Genomic DNA, 14,315 nt, shown 5'->3' on the forward strand with positions numbered 1-14,315 from the left:
TAAATCACAAACACATTAATCAGGCAACAGAGAATCATGCCCACCCATCAATGAGACACAGAGGAGTGAAAGTTGACTCCAGGACAGCCACCCTGCTCACTGTCAATGGCTTCCCCTTGAGATGTTCCTGACCTGTGAACACCTGCTAATTGGCTGAAGACCAAGCCACGCGTACCTCGCCCAATGTGGCATTCGTTTTCTGAGTCCAGGTCGTCTTTCAGTTCCTTCAGCTCATCAGCCTCTCCCCTGCCTTCGAGCTGTCTGCAGCCCTCTCCCTGTCTTCCCGCTCCCTCCGCCCTCTCCTCATCATGGCTGGCTCCTGCTTCTTCACCTTCCATCACCACTTGTTTCTACAGGGACCTTCAAAAAATTTCTCAAGACTCATTATTTTCACTTGTTTGTTCTTATTGTCTATTCTCCCCACTGGGTTCCGAACTCCATGAGGACCATGATCATGCATCTTATTTGCTATTAGGTTCTCAACATCTGGTACATGGAAAGCACTCAGAAAAGTGTGGAATGAATGAATGAAATACACACACACACACACACACACACACACACGGCAGCTCAGTGTTCCAGAGGCTCTGAGAGAAGAAGCTTAACAGAACCACCCAAGGGTCTTATTTAAATACCCCAATCCTAAACCCCTTCCCTAACTACATTCTCCATATTCAAATTCAGATGCACCATTGTCAAGATGGCGAGGGGATGTAGATACATAGGCATATCATGTGCCCCTCACAGCCCCCTGGACTCTGGCATAGAGTGAAAGGTATGATATCAGTAATTACTGTGAGAGGGGCATGGTCATGAGTAATTGAGAGAAGTCATCAAGTAGCAGTCATACATCATCTCCGGGCTGCCGTGAGAATCACTGCTCTAGGTACATCATTCTCAAGCCTTATGATATTCCTCAGATCTTTAGATGTAGCTGCTTGTCAGCTCTCAGAGCCCTGACTTTTCAGCCTTACCCTCACATGTGGGTGACTACTTTTCTCATTAAAACTTTCATAATCTTTAACAGTCTTTTCCTCTAGCACAGGGACCTTTCATCATTAAGCATAGTAAAGCATTCTATTTGAAGAAGAGCTCTAATATCGATAAAATGCAAAGCAAAGCTATTAAATGTCTCCATCATTAGTATAAAATATCATTCAAACCATTCACTTAAAATCTAGGCCCCCAGACAAAATTTTTGGGATAAGCCTTTTTTATACCCATTCCACAGATTCCCCATCATAAATCTCCCATAGTTTTCCACACTCTTCAGTGTTATTAAACAAGAAAGGAAGGATGATATAGTACAGGTAGAGCTGAGGGGGACAAGTCAAGGGAGGGTTAGAGCAGGGTTTGTATTTTTTCTTGGAATTATAAATTCTTCCAATAGCTTAATTTGGGGGAAACATTCCAGGTCAAGATAGGGAACAGTTATCCCCGAGGGTCCTGCCTGTGCACTAATGGATGACTAAAGCAATTTCCTGGTCTTGTCTATTTAGGACCTACACAGATAGGAAAAAAATAAGAGGCTCAATAAGTTTATGATTTTTAACTGAAATGATTTCTGGAAAAGTAGCAGTTAAAATATTAAATAATTTTGTATAGTTTTCCAAAACTGAAACAACATTTTAATCACAAATAAATCTATCATGATCCCCTCCCTCTGTCCCCGCAAAAAAAAAAAATGCATATTAGTCTCCACTGAGCTAATTTTTATTAAAGAAAGAAGTTCTTTCCTGGGAATCAACAGCCTGTTGACATGGAGAGTAAAGACAAAGAGAGTAAGGGATTAAAGCTGAAACCATGATTAGGACTGGGTGATTTAAGCAAATTGCATAATCTCCCTGGCTTCTGTTTCCTATTCTGAAAAATGGAAATAATATCTATCTTGCAAGAATAGGAAGATTAAGTGTGCTAATAGTAATAATAAGAATACCGCAAATGGTTCTGGTGTGTGAAGTGTTTTCGATCAGCATGCTCCATTTTCCCAAGAATAAGTGAGGGGCTTTATTTTTGAATCTACTGTTATTCAGGTGCCTCTTGTGTTAGGATTAGGAAGCCATCAGCATCTGTTCCTCTCATGATGCTGCTTCTTAAATGTTACTTAATCTGGTTTAAGCCTTTGAAATGTGACCTCAGGTGAGCATCCAGAAACACTTAAAAGTATAACTAAACATTGAATGTATTTTTATTTCTTGGATTGAATTCGCCCCCACCAATTTTTGTTTGTTCCTTTCAAAATTATTATTTTGAGAAAATTACATGACTGTTTTTCCTGGGATAGAGAAATTCTTCAAGATTGTGTATTTGCTAGTGGAAACAAACAGGTCTCATACTCTTAAAGCACCTGATAAAACAATTTCCCTTTCTTTGTACAGACAACCCCCAAAGAGTCCATCTTTAAAATCAATGTATATCTTCTTACCAAGGGCTTGCCTTGAGTTCTGATTCTTCAAATTGCTCTTAATGTGGCTAAAATATGAAACAATTGACCTTTTATTGGCCTGATCTGCTAAAGTTCTCCAGAGAAGCCACATCTATTTTAAAGCTCCTGCAGTTTTTTGACTTCAGTTGTGTAGAATCATGTGATTGTGGAGAAATGAAATGTTCCATTTTCAAAGTCAAAATTATCTTGGACTATCTTAAGCCCTTTAGAAAAATGCCTTTTACTTTTAAACTTTGTGCCTGACCTAATATTTTCATGATTATTAGGTAACCTCCCAGAATGTATTGTTAGGCTTAGAAGACCTCTAACCTCCATGAACCTTAAAGCTAAGAAGGCTGTAAGATAAAATCTAAAACTTCTAGAAAATATTTCACCATTTTATTGTAGCCAAGCTACCTGATGCCCCCACTGATTTGTTTGTTGAATGTATTGATTTATGTCTTTCTTTGTTTTATGGCTATAAAAGTTCAAATAACCTCTTCCACTTCAGAGCATCTCATTCAAGGCAACTTGAATCGATTTTCCCAGGACATGGACACTCATGTTTGGTGTAGAATAAACCATTTCTTGTTTCCTTTAAAGCAGAGTTGTTATTTTATATTGGCAGACCTTAAGGCTAAAATTAAGGAATCTAGCTAAAGATTTCAGTAAACAAAATAATATCACCTCAAGTTCAGCCATCTCCATCTTATAGTCTCTCCTTTCACACACACACACCTCTCTCTCTCTCTCTCTCTCTCTCACACACACACACACACACACATACACACACACAGCTCAAACCACAGCAATCAAAGAACACTGGAGTATACTAAAGCTGGTGTGGCAAACTCCTAATTAATGATCAAAACTCCTTGGAGCTAAGGTGCCTTTCTCCCAATAGACTGCTATTTTTAAAATATTTCTCTTTGAAAACAACAGCATGATTGATCTCATCATTCCTACTTAAATTACTTACATAGAAGAAACAAAAATGCCTTGTGCACAATTATTAAAAACACTTTATTATGTATAATTTGTACATGCTTCAATTCATGTTGCTTAGAGTGATTTATTTTCCAGGTTTTGAGGTTCTCTACCAAGATTAACTAGATCTAATTTTCATTCTGCCATGCCACTTACAAAAATACAATTTTCAAAGCAAAGTTCCTCTTCTTTACACAAAGGTACACAAGAGTTTGTCAGACCAAAAAAAAAAAATGAGAGAAGAATACTTTGCACACATGTCAACACCATACAAGGCATTATCCTTCACACAGTAACATCAAATGTGTTCTTTTATTTTGGAACAGCAGGAAAAGAGCCCCTTCACCCTCAGAGGGGAATGCAAACTTTATTTTTGCTAAAGCCAAACTCCAGGGATGAAGGCATGATCCTCTTGGGGACAGTAGGGGGAAAGGAGACATATGGTGAAGGATGGACACTCCTTCATAAGCACTTCAAGAGGAAGGAATTGCAGGAGGTTCCTCGGGGACAGTCACACAGCTTCCCAATCCTGGCTCCTTTTCGAACTGCACACTGCTCTCCAGCGTCACACTGCAAACAACACAGATGTGGTCATTGGGGTCCCAACAGGCAAGTGCATGTGGGACCCAACCAGCAAGTCTCCCAGTCAATGCAATTTCTGCCTCTAGAGAGGACTGACTGAACCCCATCTCCATCACCAGAGGTTTAAGTATAGTCAGGCCTGAAACGCAGGGAAACTTGTTCTTAGAATTTCAATGAGAGGAAATTTCTTTTAAAGAAGTTTAAATGATTGGTCCCCTCCTACCTTCTTCCACCTTTCAAAGGGATCCCATTTCCTGGCCCTTTTTCTTGTTTATTCAGAGGAAGAAACAATCAGACCATTTTCTTTTCTGAGAAATAAACAATAAACCTATACTTTCTCACAACCTTTATTCCTTTTTTCCCCCCATTTCCTTATCCCAAGAAGGAAGATAGTAGGGGGGTGGGGTTACCCTGAGCTATCCATGGAAGATGACCAGCTTCAGTGTTTGACCCCAGAACTTAAATTTTAAAAGAAAAACTGCTTGTGCTCTGGAAGACAGGAAGAAATTAGGGTAGCAGGAACTGAGTAGATTCAAATGCTCTTCCAACTCAGGGAATTCTTCTCTTCTCTAGGTGAAGAGTTCATCTTCAGTTAATACTCCTTCCCACACAGATTATAGGACTGGTTCCTGCCAACGCTGTTCCCTTTCTGTAATAGCCTACCCTTGCCCTTAAAGACCAAGGGACAAGGACTGGTGGTGAAAGCAAAGGGGATCTCACAGAATAATGCACACCCATTACCTGTGTTATTCGGCCACATCCTCCCGTGAGGTTGTGATTAAGATTCAAGGCGCTGTGTTTTCTCTTGGAAAACATGGGGAGGGGTGACCCCAGAGCCTTACCATAGGGACTTGCCCGTACTTCTTCTCATAGATGGGAATACGTTTACTCTTCAGCTTCTTCAAGACTTCCTGCAGCGCTTCAATCTGCAACACACCGCCCCAGAGCCCAAAGTTGTCGCCTTGGCTGTGAGCCCAGCCCAGGTGCTCACTTTCAGCCCTAGTTACAAGGAGCCCGGGACCCACGCATACTCTGTGGGTTCGGACTCTGGGGACAAAAGGATGTTCTGGGGCGGGAGCTGAGTGGGCGCTGTCTTAGGTACTGACCTCAGGTCCCGGAGCCGCCGAGGCTCGCGTTGCTCTAAGAGACAACGAGGGGCTCGCTCGACAGATTGCCTACAGCCTGTGAGCTCGAGACGGTGTTCAGATGGCAGAGGGCGCCCGGGCTTTGCGCCCAGATCTGGTGCTCTGACTCTGGGAATGGGACTGAGAGGTCCGAAGAGGAGGGATGCGTGCACAAGAAGGGACCTCGCGGCAGCCCAAGGGGGTCCGGGGCGAGGGGAATACTGACCAGCTCCTTCTCGTGGGAGGCATCCTCCACGGCGGAGTAGATGTCCAGGGCTCGGGGCTGGAGCTCAGCGTCCTCCTGGGCACGGGCGCCCAGCAGAGGTAGCATCAGTAGCAGGGCGGCGCCCAGGAGGGACAGCAGCCGCAGGCGGGGGCTCTCCATGGTGCTGAAACTCTCCGCTGCTGGGGCGCCCCGCGCTCCCGCCTTTTATAGCGAGCCAGAGCCCGGGTGCAGGGGAAAGGGAGGGGGCGAGGAAGGAAGGGGGTGTGGAGGAGGACCCAGGTCAACTGTCTGTCGGCAGCGCTCCGCCACCGCTTGACGTCAATGCCCGCCGGGCTCCAGGCACCCGGGAACGAGGCTCTGCGCTCAGATGGGCTAGAGCAGAGAACAAGACCCCGTGCCCCCAAACGCTGTCTGCTCAGTGGCAAGGAACGCTCCCCAGGGGGACTGAGCTGCCGCTAAGGGGAAAGGGATAAAGGATAGAGAGCGGGAGGGACCTGGGTAATAGAAAAAGCCTTCGGGGCAATGCACAGGAAGAAGAGTCCCTTCTGGTCACCTAGTCATCTAGCACTGGTGGAAGCTGAACAATCCACCTTTTCAGCCCTGCCTTGCCTCTCACCTGACCCTTAGTGTGGCAGCAAGAAGAGGGTGTTGCTCCAGACAGGCATGTTGGCTGACTAGGCACTCTGTGTGGCAGAAGAGGCAAATCATACATAAAAGAAAGAGAAATCGTGCCCTCCCCCACGATGTGTTCTTTGATGGAATCTGTGCTGTAATAATGAAGACAAGAGAGAGAAACAGACTAACTCCGATTCACCAACAGTGTGGGTAGTTCAGAAAATAAGACTCTGGTTCCAGTCCCCTCCTCTATGACTTATAAATTCCATGACTTAGAACAGAATAAAGAACCTCTCTGAGATTTTGCTTTTCTTTCATAAGACAGATTTAAAAGATAGACCTCACAAAGTTATCAGGAGGATGAAATGGAAGATAACTGTAAAACTCCTGGCCCTTAGCACAACAACTCAAAGCTTCCCTTTGGAGACTGCCCAAGTATTGTGCAATATCTCAGCTTTTCCCAAGAGCAAATTTCTCCATCAGAGAACCTCTCTTACTCTCCACCCCTGGTACCCATGAAGCCTGTCCAGAAAGAAAGTGAAGGGGTGACAAAAAACACCTTCCTGATTATAGAAATATCTCAAGAGATCAAAAGCCAATGGTGAGCCAAGTTCTTGGTGACTTATGAAGTCAGTGTTTTTCTTAAAAGGTTAGGGTCTTTATAGCCAGAATGCAAATTAAACTTCATGTAGGAGAAGTGAGGTTTTTCCCTCTTAGACCTAGACACCTATCTCACCTGTTTGCCCACCTGGCTTCTTCTTTTACCACACCCTCTTTCCCTCAAAAACTCCTGAACTCATTCACTCTCTCCAGCCCCATCATTCCAGCCCTGGTCATCTGCCCAGCCCACTTAACATCTACCATGTAGTCCCCACTCCATCTTCACTTACCTTGCTCTATCCATATTTCACCATCATCCAGAGTGTTTTCCCCCTTACTAGGCACTATTGATTTCTCTTCATACTAAGTGTTGAATTTAAATTCTTCACCCTGTCATATGCAATACCACTCTGCTGCAGCCTTCATTCCAATCTCACTGGCCTTCATTTGGGTTCTCTACCAGGTCAATCTCATTCCTACTTTGATGCCTCTGCACCTTTCTAACCTGGAACTGTCTTCCTGCATCTCTAAATGGCTCACTGCTTATTGTAACTTAAATCTTACTTTAAATGTTCATGAGTATTTATTCTGAAGTATCTATCAATTTAATCTTCCACAAATGTATTGTTTACCTGAGTATGTGGGTCATTAACAGAATTAATACATGTACTTCAATTACCAAGTATTTGTTACCCAAATGAACAGTAGGAAACAAATCAAGAAATAATCTCTCTTCTGCTAAACAGAACACATATTAACAGCATCAATATATTTTCTTTCGGCTAAATCCATCCTGAAATGTATCTAGCCCCTCCCCCATCACTGCCTTTCACATTTACCTTTTGATTTTACACAATAAAACTTCAGTGGCAGCACATTTTACCATTTAAACCTCACACAGGAAGAAATATTTGCACTCACTGCAAAACTATCTCCAGTGATCTTAAAAGTAATCAGTGTTGGGCTGGGATGTGGCTCAAGCGGTAGCGCGCTCGCCTGGCATGTGTGCAGCCTGGGTTTGATCCTCAGCACCACATACAAACAAAGATGTTGTGTCCGCAGAAAACTAAAAAATAAATATTAACATTCTCTCCTCTCTCTCTCTCTCTCTCAAAAAATTAAAAAATAAAAAAAAATCAATGCTACAGAAAAAAAATAACTTCAAATAAAATTTTAGCCTATCCTTCCACAAAGAAAGTGGATATCTCAAATACAATACTTCTCTCAAGTTCCTTCCTAGACACAAATAGTGATTTTTCCCTTGTACCACTTCTATTGAAAAAGCAACTCGAAAGTTCAAACCCTTGGGCTGGGGTTGTGGCTCAGTGGTAGAGCACTTGCCTTGCATGGGTGAGGCCCTGGGTTCGATCTTCAGTACCACATAAAAATAAATAAATAAAAAATAAAGATATTTTTTAAAAGAAAGTTCAAATCCTGCTGATGTTCTGTTGGTGTAATTATCTTCATGTAAGAAGACTATGTTTAATTGAGGGATTGGGTAAAGGACTCTAGGACAATCCTGTGAAACAAGGATTGAGCATTTACATATCAAAATTTTTTCCCCTCTTGAACAGAATAAATTTATAAACAGTCTTGAGGAAGGATGGTACAGTAAAGCTGCTTTGGCCATTTTCTTCCCAAAGACAATTTATGTAAGTTATAACTTTAGTCAAAAGTATGAGATGCATCACAGTCTACATCATGTCCTGTCAGGAGAATTTCTATATTCTTGCTATTTTGTCATGATTCCATTAGAGGGAAAATTGCACTTTTTATGCCCCATGCTAAAATAAGTCAAAATTGAATTTAATCACTGCTTCTCATCCCAGATATAGGAAAGGAAAGCAGGTCACCTCACAAGAGAAGCAAAAACCAACATATGTCTATAGAGATTTACTGTGGGCAAACCTCTCTTAATCACTCTTCCTAAGATAGAGTAGGCCTCCAGTTCTGCTCTTTGAAATAGCTCAAATAGAGAAATCTCATCATCCGAGAGCCAAGAAATTGGCGCCAGTAAGATCTACTTATAACATTCTGCTCTCTGAGAAGAAAATTTAAAAGGTTGAGAAAACCTCTTCTTACTCATGTCTATCTCTTGGAACTTTAAAACTTTCACTATAAAAATAACCCATTAATTGATCTGTAACTTGGCAAGAGTGCAGAGACTACCTTGGCTTTGGTCAAAACTCCCTGAAAATATAGAGGTTAGTCTATATTTCACCAAGATCATTAGAAGGTCATGGCAATGAGACACCAAAATTATGTCTTTCCCAAGTTTCAGTATTTCTCTCTCCCTCTCTTCTTCAATTTTGAATAATTTTTTCCTATACAGCCCAAAATAACACTGACCTTTTAGATTGTCAGAGTGTTCAAATGTTCACTCCCGACCACGTCTTGTTCAACAGTAAAATTCAATTTCATTGAACTCTTAAATATTTGTATTTAAGACTGTCTCTTTACTTATGTTAGCTGCACTTTCCTCCAAGTTAAACAGTACTCTGTTCTCGTTAGTACACATCTGTAAGCTCTTAGGTGGCACTCTTTTCATTTCTACGTGATCTGCTTTCCACCCTCCTTGCTTCTGGAAGAGGGATTAATTCCCTTTGACATTTATCTTCTGTTTACCAACTTTGAATTCATAGTTTCCCAAAGGAACTGCTATTTGCTGTGTTCTAGCTAAACATCTTCATTACTATCTGGAAGATAGTGATCTGCAAGTAAAGGAGACTTGGAATTGGGGCTAATTGATGGGATGTTAGAGATGTAGTAGTGAAGAACATGTGTTTTGCAGGCAGTCTTTTGAAGAAGCAAAGCAAGGAAAATTAGGTAAACCTTTTCATTAAGTGTTTTAAGCTTTCAGTTAAACGCTTGAATTTTTAAAAGTCTTTGAAGCTTCAAAATTGCTTTCTGTTACGCCATGTGGCTAATTTCTTGGGGTATCCTAATTGGCTGCTTTACTTCTAATACTGTTTCAGGAGTGCTCTGGATAGCTAGGTTGTAGGGATGAGGAAGTGTCATGGGAAACAAGATCAGTAAAATATAAAAAGTTGAGAGTGGCAACAGATAGTTTCAAAACTTCAATTCACTGAACAGGAGGTAGAAACATAGATGAAGCCAAAGAATTCCATTTTTCAAATACTAACCCTGAAAGCAAGCTTTTTTTTTTTTAACCTACAAAGTCTAGCCTAAGAAAAGTGTCCCCTGTCAGAATAGAGAAGCTTCACGAGGCAAGAGAAACTTACCTCAGGGCAAGAAAAACTTTCCCTGGATCCCAGCATAGCATACTTGCTGTAGCAGTGCAGATGGAGGGGCACATTTAACACGCCCTTCCTATGCCATGGTTATCCCCAACTTCTCCTCTAACCTACCTTGATCCAGAGGTCCCAAGCTTGTAGAAATTAGAGTGTTAGCAGTAAAGCAGCCAATGGGATACCCCCCAAATTAACCATATGGCTTAATAGAGAGCAATTTTGAAGCTTCAATGACTATTTATTGCCTGTAGGTTCAGGTCAACTTCTAAGCTGATGTCAAAGTTTCTTATAATATGGCCCTGAATATGTTTCCAAGCTCATTCTCCTTCACTCCCAACTCCCAAGTCTTATCACATCTTATATTTTATTTTACAGGTATACCATAATTATTTCTTGATTTTTTTCATTGAATTGGAAGGATAGACTAGGTTCTGCTGCTTTAATAAACAACTCCCAAATCTCAGGGACTTGGGAAAAACACAAGTCTATTTTCTCACTCATATTACATGTGTATCAAGAGTTGATGGGGTGTTCTGTTCTTCGCAGCCACACAGAGACCCAGACCAACAGAACAGCCACATCTAAAGTTGCTGGTTTTGTTTCCAAAGGAAAAAGCAGCGCTGGACAGTCTTGAATGAGCAAGACTGGACCCAATAGTGATCCTTCCCTTTGCTACCAACTCAGGAGCCTGAACAAGTCATGTGGACCTAACAAAGTCAAAGGACTAAGAAGTGCAGTGTTAACATGTGCCTGCTGGAATACAAATATTACAGAATAGTACTGTCATTCACATAATCTGCCTTGCTCTATGCTCTTCCCTGTGCCTTAAATGTTCTTGCCATATTGTGAACATCTAAAAATCTTGTTTGTTAAACTCACGAGGAAACCTGAATCTTTCCTCATCCACAGTTCTGTCATGCCACCAGGTCTGCCTTGCTTTTGTTTCCAGAGGTCTTTATACATATATTTATTAACACACCTCATGTATTATGTGATTGCATATCTAACTCACTTGCTGGACAAGGAAATCCTTAAGGCAAACAATGTATCTAATCCCTTTTGTACTCCCAGCACTTAGTATAGAACCTGATACAAGACATATCAAGGAAAGTTTATTGCTATGAAATGAAAGGTAAACTATAAATGCCACCTAAATGACTATTCAGTAAAATGAACAATTAGCTTAACTGAACAGCTTAGGAGCACTGCCTATTTACTACCTAGAAACACCATTATCATCCTCAAATCAGGAAAAGAAATGTGCCAGAGAGGGGTAAACTTGTTGAACAGATAATCACTTTCAGAAGTGGAATTTCTGAAGTACAGACGATGGGCTCTCTTAATGGTTCCTTTGATATTTTAATGCAGTTCAGTTGCAAGATGAAAAAAACATCCCCAATTACAAAACTTGCTGTGTCACTCGGAAGAGGTAATGTCTCTAACAGCCTTGTCACAGACTTCTACTGTGCTGCCTTTCCCTCACATTCTTCATGGTGCAGTATGGAAAGAGAACCAGAAGAGGATCAGAGCCTAAAGAATTCAGAAAGCTTAAAAATCTCTCTCTGATTACCAAACCCCAGGACATTCTGATGGTAGAGAAGTGATTTCTGTGTTGGGCAGGAGTTCAGCTTGGGTGGCATCCGAGGTCACTTTTAAAACCAGAATTCTGGTCTCTTTCATGCTTCCTTCAGAACTCATCTAGATGAAGTCTATTTCTTTTGACATAAACTATAGCCTCAAGAGAAACAGAATACCATCTGGCATGATCCAAAGATCATGTAGGACCTGCAGGCAAAAGTATATTTTATAGGAAGAAGGATCATCAACTAGTCTCTCCTTTATCTTTTAGGGAATCTCTAGCCCTGACATTTTTCTGCTGTGTGTCAGCTGAAGTTTCATATGGCTCTCATTTTAACAGTGGATCTATCATGGGGACTTAGTGAGCCAGCTAAGTCAGGTCCCGCCCTCTCCAGCACTGCCAGTTAGATGTATTGGCTTTCATGTCTCTGAACTTCCCATCTTGCTACCTCTCTAAAGCCTCCTAGTAAGGCCTTTGAGATAGATGGGCTAGTGACCATTCCTTAAGCTCCTCCAACATTTGCAGAAATCCCACAGGAACTGTGTTTATTACTCAGGATTAGAGTGGGATTTTGAGAAGACTAAAGATGAGAATGGCGGGTTTGTCCAAGGACATTTAACAAAATTTCCTCTTCTGTTAATTGATTGCTGCAAAATAGTTGTTTGAAAATCCAGGTTAGCTTTATGAACAGGATTGTAGAGAAGGGAAGTGCTTAAATTTCTATACAGACAAAGCTTAAAGGCCTTAATGAAGGCAATTTAACCAATCAGAAGAGGGGATTCCAGGGGACATGTCTTGAAGCTGCCCTTGTCATATTGAATGCACTGTTTTGCAGGGAAAGAGATTAGCAAAGTGACAGTGGAGATTATGGGGATGGTATAAAAAAAAAACCTTCCATTTCTCTTATTGTATCATTCCCCCTTAATTTTCTACCCATCTCTAGGAAAGATAGCTCTTCGATCATGTTCTGTTCTCTTAGGCTCTGGGGCCGCTACACTCATATGAGGATGAGAGCTATTCCTTCTCTTTTCTGAATGTCATGGCAGTCAGTGACTACTACACCCTCTGGCCCAAAATATGGTGCACTGTGTTCACAAATATTTTCAGACCCTCTCTGGAGGAGTACTATACTTTTGCAAACCCTGTTAAACTTATATGTGACTATATGACAAGCTTTTTGGCTCATGAAATATAAGTGGACATTTGAGGTGTCCTTTCCATGGGGAAGCTCCAAAAGCCAAAGCATACTTTGTCCTGCCTTTTTAAAAAATTTCTGCCAGGATGATTAGCAGATAGAAGCAGCTCTGTCAGCCTGGGTTCTAGAGGGAAAACATTGTGGACATCTTCAACCAACTTTTGATAGACAGATAGTTTAAGTAAGGAATAGACTCTTGTGGATGTAAGCCACTGAGATTTTGCAGACATTCGTTGCTGGAGAATAATTTCATTGAATCTGACTAATTAAAGACATCTGTGTTTCCATCAACCCATCTCATAGATAGTATTAATTATCTATGTTGCATAACAAATTACCCCAAAACTTTGTGGTTTGAAATAGCACACATTTAGTATCTCACTATTTCTGTGAGTCACGAATTTAGGCGTGGCTTAGCTGGGTCCTCTGCTTTAGAATCTGTCATGAGGCTGCAGTTAAGGTGCCAGCCCAGGGTCTCTCACAAGATTGCAATCACAAGGTGTCAATGACTGGGGCTGCAGGCATCTCAGGAGTCAACTGGGGCAAGACTCACTTTCATGATAACCCAGTTATCACGGGCTGTTAGACTGAGGCCTCAGTTATTTGCTGACTCTTGACCAGGGGTCATCCTTTTCCAAATTGCTTCCTCTATTGAGGTGAGCATGTAAGAAGAGACTGGAGAAAATAATAGCAAAAGAGAAGTCACAATCTCTTCTAACCTCATCACTGACATTCCATCACTTTTGGCATATTCTGTTCACTAGGTTCAGCCTGCAGTCAAGGGTAGGGGAGACACAAGAGTATGAATACCAGGGGACAGAGGTCATTGGAAACCATGCTACCAACTGCCTACCACAATGATTCTATCAACAAATAAAATAGAATTCTTTCCTTTTAATGCCACAGACACAGGTATGCTCAGGCTTCAAAAGAGGTTCACCTCCAGTGTCCTGTACTTCAGCAAACTGAAGTTCTGCTGGGACCCCAATAAGCCCAAAGAAATTGCCAATGGCAACTCCCATCAGCAGATCCAGAGGCTGACCAAAGCTAGGCTGATCATTTGCAAGCCTGTGACTGCCCATTCCCAGGCTCCATGCCGGAGAAATACCTTGATTCTTTGGAAGGACAGGCATATGGGCATAGCTAAGCAAAAGGAAAAGCCAATGCTCAAATACCAGAGAAGGTGACCTTGGGGGAGGAGGATGCAGATTCTGCACAGGTTGCTCGGGAGATAGCAGGAATCTAAGATTGATAGCCACATGTATCACAGCCCGTACCTGAAGGCAAAGAGGAATATGTTCAGAAATAAGAGAATTCTCAGGGAACACCTTCACAAACTGAAGGCAGACAAAGCCCACAGGAAGTTCCCAGCTGATCAAGCCAAGATCAGAGGCCCACAGGTATAAGTCCTGCAAGCATTGTGAGGAGCACCTCCAGGCCAAGATGGAGAAGGTTGTTAAGACTGTCCAAAGAGGAAGAGACCAAGAAATAAAGCTCCCCTCCCATGTCTCTACATAGTGGCCTCTGTGATTACATAGATCAGTCATTGAAATAAAATAAGACTTTGTCAAAAAAATTAGAATAATATAAAAAACTAAGTTTAAGTGGTAAGGTGAAAAAGAGAATTATGGAATTTTATAACTAGAGTTTTGAAGCTCAGAAAGGTTAAATACTTTGCCTAGCATACACAGTTAGCAATAAGTTCAGAACTAAATTTCAGATCACTGCTAT

General features: G+C 41.6%; 1 protein-coding gene and 1 pseudogene across 1 annotated transcript; one reads left to right on the top strand and one right to left on the bottom strand.

Annotated features, from left to right (window-relative positions):
* Positions 1-3,428: 3,428 nt before the first annotated feature.
* Positions 3,429-5,668, bottom strand: Cartpt (CART prepropeptide). The gene is made up of 3 exons (XM_046426441.2): positions 5,345-5,668; positions 4,837-4,920; positions 3,429-3,982 (listed from the first exon to the last, which is right to left on the bottom strand). The coding sequence occupies exons 1-3, from the start codon at positions 5,501-5,503 to the stop codon at positions 3,875-3,877; spliced, it is 351 nt and encodes a 116-aa protein (XP_046282397.1). The 5' UTR covers positions 5,504-5,668; the 3' UTR covers positions 3,429-3,874.
* Positions 5,669-13,498: 7,830 nt separating this feature from the next.
* Positions 13,499-14,076, top strand: LOC124082815 (large ribosomal subunit protein eL19-like; annotated as a pseudogene).
* The last annotated feature ends 239 nt before the right edge of the window (positions 14,077-14,315 follow it).

This window comes from Marmota monax, unplaced genomic scaffold (assembly GCF_021218885.2).
Source record: "Marmota monax isolate L192 unplaced genomic scaffold, Marmota_monax_Labrador192_F-V1.1 WCK01_AAM20220418_F8-fsc00018, whole genome shotgun sequence".
Classification (NCBI taxonomy): Eukaryota; Metazoa; Chordata; class Mammalia; order Rodentia; family Sciuridae; genus Marmota; species Marmota monax.

Bases quoted from the DNA above. Each gene is read 5' to 3' on its own strand.
- Cartpt (XM_046426441.2), bottom strand. From the start codon at position 5,503: ATGGAGAGCCCCCGCCTGCGGCTGCTGTCCCTCCTGGGCGCCGCCCTG. The intron at 4,921-5,344 runs GTCAGTATTCCC...GGTGTGTTGCAG, and splicing joins CCTCCCACGAGAAGGAGCTG to ATTGAAGCGCTGCAGGAAGT. The intron at 3,983-4,836 runs GTAAGGCTCTGG...TGTTGTTTGCAG, and splicing joins AGTACGGGCAAGTCCCTATG to TGTGACGCTGGAGAGCAGTG.